Below are 7,319 nucleotides of genomic sequence, written 5' to 3'. Positions count from 1 at the left end.
GGGGCAGTGAAGATGTTGTAGTACTTTTCAGAAAGATCCCCAAAGGTACTTGTTCCGGCAGATTTTGACATTTGTATGATAGCCATGCCGTCGATGATAACAACAGTTGGATTAGGTAATGCTGTTAGTTGCTGAACCACGTTAACGTCTTTCTCCAGAAGAGAGCATAGGACGCTCTTTGTCCCTTTTCTTAGACTCCCATCTGCGTTTGCGAGTGAATATGGTACTGGAGACAATTCAAAGCTAAGCACATCTTTCAGAGAGATCTGTCGCGTGTTTGATACGATAAGGAGCCTGCCAAATAAGTCCCTGTCCGCGTTAACAGTGACAAGCTTGTCGCTGGATTTGACGTGGATTTTCTTATTTGCGCTGCTGAACGTCTTGATCTTCATGTTGGGTATTGGTTCCCAGAAACCAACGGCATTGCTATTAATACGCTGCTCGACGAAGGCTTTCATTTGCTGCCGGCCTTTCTCGGTACTGTGAACAAGGTCTGGGCAACATCTTCCGGAAGAACTACTCCAGTAGCAATGTTGAGAAGCGCATCCGAATCGAGATTAAAAGGATTTGTCATCAAGCCTGAAGAAAAACAACTAATCATCTTCTTGACATCTTCTTCGTCTCGTCGAACTCTTCTCGGAGCTGCTTCCTTGTGCGATGCTTGTTCCCCATCTTGAAGGCCGAACATGGCTTTCAAAGCAGATGTAATAGATGCTCGTTCGTGTATTGTTAAAAACCACCGCTCAAGAGCCGACGGACTTTGTGATATCCCGATCACTCCTCCGCTTGATTTCGAGTCAGCATTGATCGACTGCTCCATGGCCATGTCAGTGGACACTTGTGAAAAGGGCTGCCCTGAACGACTTATGGAATGATTCCCCTCAGCAAACTCCTTATAGACTTCCGGGTGAGTTAGTTCCAGTTTCTGCATATCGGCGAGATAAACAGGTAGGTAGCGAGCATAGTTCTGCCTGTCCATGGCAAAAAATTGAGGTAACATTGCTGCAGTACTGGAAAGATGCAACTTCCAATTTCCGGTTCTCTCTGCCTTTAGAAACTGTAAAAGGGTAGTGACCATAGAGCAATACTCATCCCAAAATGCAAATAGGTTGGACCTTTCTTGATTCTCTGATTTAAAAATGGCGAATAGATCCGTAATTTCCGTCAGATCTGTTGTGATCTTTCTCACGCTCTCTCGTGCGCTCTCTTTGTCGCTCTCCACCGCTCGAACGCAGTCCACAATCTTTTGCAAAAAGGGTTCTTCTGGGATCTTTTCATCCCGTGACTCGTACCAGAGAATAAAAGCATCCCACATGAGACGGAAGAACACTTCTAAACAGAGCTTGTGTGCCCTTATTCCTCGGTTGTAAGATTTCCCTTTCATTAAAGCGGACGTCGAACCAGGAGCGTATACACCTGACTCAATCAAGAGGTCATCAAGTCCAGAATCAGCGAATTTCTTCCCTAACAGCGAAAGAAAGTTCAGAACAACATGAAATCCGCCCATGCGTACCACTACGTTGGAGAACTCGTTAGGAAATCTCCACTGTATTTCCTTTGCCTTGCTATATATGGCGAGGTCAAAGGTTACCACGGCGTCGGCTTGACCCATCGCGGCACTTATCTTCTGTGCATGTTTCAGCACTGTGTATATGGTCGAAAAGTCATTAGATGATCCATCGATCATTGGACAGTAGCCAATATTGCTCACTACTGGCATCTCAGGATAGAGAATGGCGTTAAATCCTGCCCAACTTGGAACTGATTGCTTTTCAAAAACATCTGCAACAACAGCTTCTCCAAATTTCTTGGGACAGAGCCGAAGAAGAGTCCAGATGAAATCAGCTTTTCGAGCGGTGCAAGTTTCATTGTTCAAATCATCATACCACTTCATGTCAACAGAGCCAACGTGATCAGTTACAGCTGGACGTCTTCCTCGAACTGAACACTGTTCGATGTCGTACACCGTACCCGTTGCCTGTAATGAACGTCGCTTTGGTCTCTGTTCTACTGGGTTGGGGGGTGGATCTGGACCAAAGGTTCTGTTCTGATAAATAACCATGGTGGTTGCATGCGTAGTATTCTTCCCGTCGATAGTCTCCTCATTTAAATCATTATTGTCGGCGGCAATCTGTACAAACGAACCAGCCTTTATTACAGTTGGTATGACAGTACCGAACTCTTCAGCCTTGGCAAGAACGTCCTCTGCAATACTTGTATTCACTGCACGCATCTCATCGTAGGAAACGCAATGTCCCATTCTGTTTAGCAGTTCGATAAGCCGCTTAGATGTTGTCAGATGATGAACACATATAGCTAAGCTGGTGTGCTTAGGAAGCTTAACACGTCCCTTGGAATTGCAATGGATGATATCTTGTGCGATACTGAGGATTTGTCGTTCGTCTTCAATTGCGGTAGACTGGTTCAACGCATTAGAGTGTCTAGCCCGCTTATCTGAGACCACGAGCTGCTTGATTAGTAAATACAGAGAGTCCGGGATGAGTTGTCTGGCGGTCTCCATGCTGACGTCTTGAGTATTTAGTGGTTTGGTGTTAATACCTGTACATTTCTTTATCTCTTGTTTGATTAAGCTTGCCACACGACGTATTTCACTTGACTGTGGTGTTTCATTGCCGTTGTTGACGCTTACGTTTCCATTTTCGGGGCTCTGAAATACAGCCCATGCGTTTAGAACATCTTGAATGTTAACGGTACTTGCATAGACAAGTTCAGATTTACTGCGGTCGGCTGGCTGATGGAAGACAATCGAAGAGGAAAAATGATTTTGCAAGCGTATTTTTAGATTTTGAGTGGTGTAACTTTCCGGACTATCAGCGCCTTTTTGTGTGAGAATTTCCTGATATTTGCTTAATAGAGACATCATATCGTATGCTCTGCCTTGTTCGATACCAGCAGCTAGATCAAATACAAGGTCTTGAAAAGCCCTTTCGTGAGTGAATCTAGGGCTTCTCCGTTGGGCAGGCTAAGCGTGGTTTTCTTACTGACATAACTAGCGAAACAGTTCTTATGGTACTTTGCCTCTGCTGCGATGAGGTCTCCGTTCACACCATTTAAAATGTCTAACGTAGAGCTATCTCCTTTTCTTTCAGCCGCTATTCGGATGCTTTCACAGGCCTCGAATGTACATAGATTGATAAGATCTCTGTTCTTTTTATGAGTCTTATTTCTACAAATGAAACACCTCGACCAATCAACTGGGGCCATTGCTGAACGAAAAGTCCTACTAGACATGACGTCGACTTCCTTTTGCCGGCTTGTATGCTGTAAAGAATCGCTAGGCGTTTTATAGCGAATATTTTGGTCACTTGTGTATGATGCATAACAAGTTGAATGCCAATGAATTCCCGTGTCGGCGTCATGACTCACAAACCTTGCCCGCACTTCCTCGTCACGACGCTGTTCCGTTGCCTTTATCGCTTTTTCAATAGAGTCTTCCTTTGCCTTTCTAAGTGGTTCCCCTGGGCGGTCAGTCTGGCAAATAATACACAATGTGCTACGGGACAGTTTTCTTTTTCTCGATTTTGGAAGTAACGGTATGGCGAAGCCCTCAGGAAAGGAACCTTTATCAGCCATTCTATAATCTAATAACTAATTTTAAAGTAATGTGTCACATAAAAAAAAAATCAAAGCAAAAAAGAATATGGCAACCAAATCTAAACATTTTGAAATATTGTTTGACATTGTGTTCTAAAGGGGCATGAAAAACGATTGTCGATTGTTGAGGTTGTTTTTTTTTATGTTATAAAAGTATTAGTTGAAGTAAGATACAGCTATTCTATAAATGTACTTACAGAGATTGCACTGCTTCGGCCATGGAGGCAGCCATGTTGGATGATATAGCCTCGTTTTGAAGATTCTTGAAAAAGAGGCTACAGCCTCATTTCAGTTTCTCACAAAAGTAACGATGACACTTGCAAAAATGAGCTAACACACTACAGAATACCCGCAATTTCTAACCACAAAATCTATTATTAAAGTATACTAAAGTATAATATACAGTAGATGCCTTAAACAGATCGGCTCCTGCTTTTAGCTACAACTCAATAATGCAAAAAGGCCCGAAAAAATGTAGAATTAAGTCATGTAGCCATAAATTACAATAAATAACAGTCTTATCTACGGAAGATGACCTCCTGGGACAATAACAGCTATTGTTTATTTAATAGCCATTTTCTAGTACTCAAAGGTACTGAAATATAATTTTTGGCCTGTCTGAGGTCACGTGCTCGGTCACGTGACCTTGCTTTGCAATGTTTGAGCATGATTGGGATATAATTTGTTAAGAAGTAACGATATTAGAGGTTTCTATTGATAAACAATTGCAGATAACGCCGTAAACAGAAGCTACCGGAATGAGCCTCGTTTTCATGTTGACCCGGAAATGGGAAAAAATTGTCAATCTTTTATTGTTTCAGTTTCAATAAGCTAGAATTTGTCTTAAAGTGTAATGCACCAACAGTACGTATAAAATATCAGAATATTTATGAATAATTAACACATTTAAGGTAATGAAGACGTTAAAATAGGCTAGTAAAAGCTATAAAACACCATTTTTGACCTTTTAGCTGTCACGTGTTCGGTCACGTGACCTCAATTTAAGCAATCTGAACATGATTAAGATTCCTGCTACAAAGGTGTAACGATATTTGTAGATTCAGGTCAAAATAAACGTTTAATTTACGCATTATCAGTGGTCTTCTATCTTAGCCTCGTTTCCATGAATTTAAAGGAGTGACCTATTAAAATAGCCGCTTAACTTGTGATCTATACCACAAATCAACTCTACTAACTAGCTGACATTGATCAGCAGGTCTTGTTCTATCAAAATCCGCTATCAAACCTTTTCTGACCCGATCATTGTACGAAACCCTTCTTTTAGGGTCCTGGCTTCCGGACTATATACATTATAGGGCTCATTACATTTCCTTACGCCCAACATTCCGTCCAGTGTGGTCTGCTCGTCATGACACCAGTTATAAGGTGTGGGAAGTGCTTTGCATGGGGTTAAAACTAAACAGCTACCATTACTGAATATACAACGACTGAAGGTTTATGGTCGATAACCGTTCTCAGCCGAGTCGCGGAATCGGAAATTAAGGGTTGGTGAGCATGCCTGTTCATACGTATTGTCTACAATCTACAAATTCCTTTTAAATCCCTTTTAAAAACATTTTGACGGTAGAAAAGAAAGAAAGGCCTAGTGGAATCACTGGCCGTAAAAACGTTTGTCATATTAATGGGTTAAAGTCATATCGTTATACCTTACAGGCAACAAGATAACGTAAAATACATTTTTTTTCTTTTTTGCACTATCAATCTGCAAAATATCACAGATCACTTGAACGCTCAGTTATCCACTTTGAACAACCTTCAATAAAAACCGTCACGGTTTGTCGCATTGATTGCTTTTCTCACTTCAGCAAACCACTCCCACCAGGCATTCGACTGGTCGAACTAACAGTAACAGACGTACAAAATTGTGAACAAGATAACGACTGCACGGGGACTCAAAAAGCTGGTCGTTATCATATTAACGAAATTGTAGAATAAGGAATAACTTTTGTTCCCGAAAACACATGGTTGTGATAACTTTAAAAGGGTTCCTCCGTATGGCAGGGGTCCGCTGAGGTAGAAGTGCAAACAGCAAGCAAACAGCAAACCAAATCCAAGTGATTTGACCACTTCACTTACAACTCTCCCGACTCCTTTCGCTGTGTCTCTACTGTAAGCAGAGGCCATTATACCCGCACATTCTTCCGCATAGGATGGTCTAGAGTTATCCGGGTTCACACCACTGATTGCAATAGTAAATATACTATTAACATAACCATTATAGGCACAGCTGTCTCCAAGTATGCCGCCATTCCCAGTTGCAAAGGTGTAGATAGCACCCTTGCCCTTACGACCCTGGAACGAAAAAAGGCATAATCTATTTCAGTTGTACAATGACCTTTAGTGCTATGCTGAAAACATCCAACGGATAACTTGACCCTTTGTGCACACCCATGAGTAATAGGTGCCCCGCTGCCTGGTTAGCTACCCACCAACCAGGGCTTTGAAAAAAACTGGTAAGATTTTGCTGTAACCCTGTTACAGTTAACATAGTCAGGTCAGTAGATGATGACATTGAGCCTTTCGGCTGGACTCGGCGGGTCTCTTTCACTTCTTAAAGGAGCTGTGTCACCACCACAGTCTATTCCACTATGTATAAAGCTTCATTACATCTTATCAACAAAGAATTTTGAAGGGGTAGGTCATGCCTTACTTACTGGTGGTGATGAATAGATCAAATATCTCTAAGCAAATAATTAAGTATTGCATTGCATTATAGCGGAGCTATCTCGCGCGCGAAGCATCATGGGAAAGGAAATTTGGTTATCTAGCTCGGTGAATGCACGTACGTCCACGCCTTCATGTCTGCGGATGTGAAATGGCACACTTACTAGCTAGGAGTCCAAGGCATATACTATCTGTGTTTAACTTGGTATTGGACATCCATGTTATGGTCAATTGACAGCTGTCAAAAAGGGTATCCGCTGAACAGTATCACATGTCTGTATCGCAGGCTCAGGTATACAACTCATGGAGGTGACGTATTTATAAAGTTATGGGCTGACCAGTTTTTGGTTTTCAGCTGATCGCGGACTCAGGTCCATTTTTAAAGGTGCCATTCACTTTGCTTTCTGCTTACAGCAAAAGTTAAATTACTTGAGAAAGACATTTCTTAAAACATCCTTCGAGAGCTTCGCTCTTGGCCTTGGCTAAATCTATATATTTTATACCTTCTTTATACCACGCTCGATAGCTCTCTCCGTAAGAGTTTCAGGACCCTCAACTTCCGTAGCCGTGTCGCCAGGTCCCCAACTGTTTGAGTATATATCAATTTTATCGAGTTCATGGGACAGGGCAGACGCTCGTCCGGCATCGGTAGACCGGACATTGTCATCATAAATGCGAATACCTGTCGCAAAAGAAAGGTGCACATAAAAAATAACTTTCAGTATACTTGCGTTTGACGTGACTGCATTACAGTTTGTTGGTCTCTCAATATCGATGCTGGTACTAATCTCAAACTATCTTTTAAAACTGAACTATCCCTTAAAGTAGTAGGATTGCAATTTAATGAAGGTTTGTGTGTTAGCGTTAAATTCCTAGTTTTGTTTTTCCCTTGAATAGCTCACTTCAAAAAAGAGTGAAAGCCTGGGACCCAAACTAAGCGCGCGCGCTCATTTATGGGATTGTTTGGGGAACAAGTCAAGCAGCCACCTTGAATTATGACGAGACATGAAGTAACTTCA

The 7,319-nt window shown here is 42.0% G+C and overlaps 2 protein-coding genes across 3 annotated transcripts in view; both read right to left on the bottom strand.

Moving 5' to 3' along the window:
* Window positions 1-7,319, bottom strand: part of LOC140945339 (uncharacterized) — a 554,440-nt gene that overhangs the window by 203,968 nt on the left and 343,153 nt on the right. The gene's annotated exons all lie outside the window — the stretch shown is intronic.
* LOC140945620 (furin-like) overlaps window positions 1-7,319 on the bottom strand; it is a 44,193-nt gene that overhangs the window by 11,430 nt on the left and 25,444 nt on the right. For both annotated transcript variants that reach the window (XM_073394640.1, XM_073394639.1), the window contains exons 7-8: window positions 6,804-6,982; window positions 5,713-5,928 (exon numbers count right to left, since the gene is read on the bottom strand). In XM_073394640.1, the coding sequence (XP_073250741.1) occupies window positions 5,713-5,928; window positions 6,804-6,982 (395 nt within the window). The remainder of the gene's footprint in view (window positions 1-5,712; window positions 5,929-6,803; window positions 6,983-7,319) is intronic.

The sequence above is a fragment of the Porites lutea genome, chromosome 8 (assembly GCF_958299795.1).
Source record: "Porites lutea chromosome 8, jaPorLute2.1, whole genome shotgun sequence".
Taxonomy (NCBI): domain Eukaryota; kingdom Metazoa; phylum Cnidaria; class Anthozoa; order Scleractinia; family Poritidae; genus Porites; species Porites lutea.
Note: the sequence above shows the minus strand (reverse complement) of the source record. Positions and strands in the feature narration are given on the sequence as shown.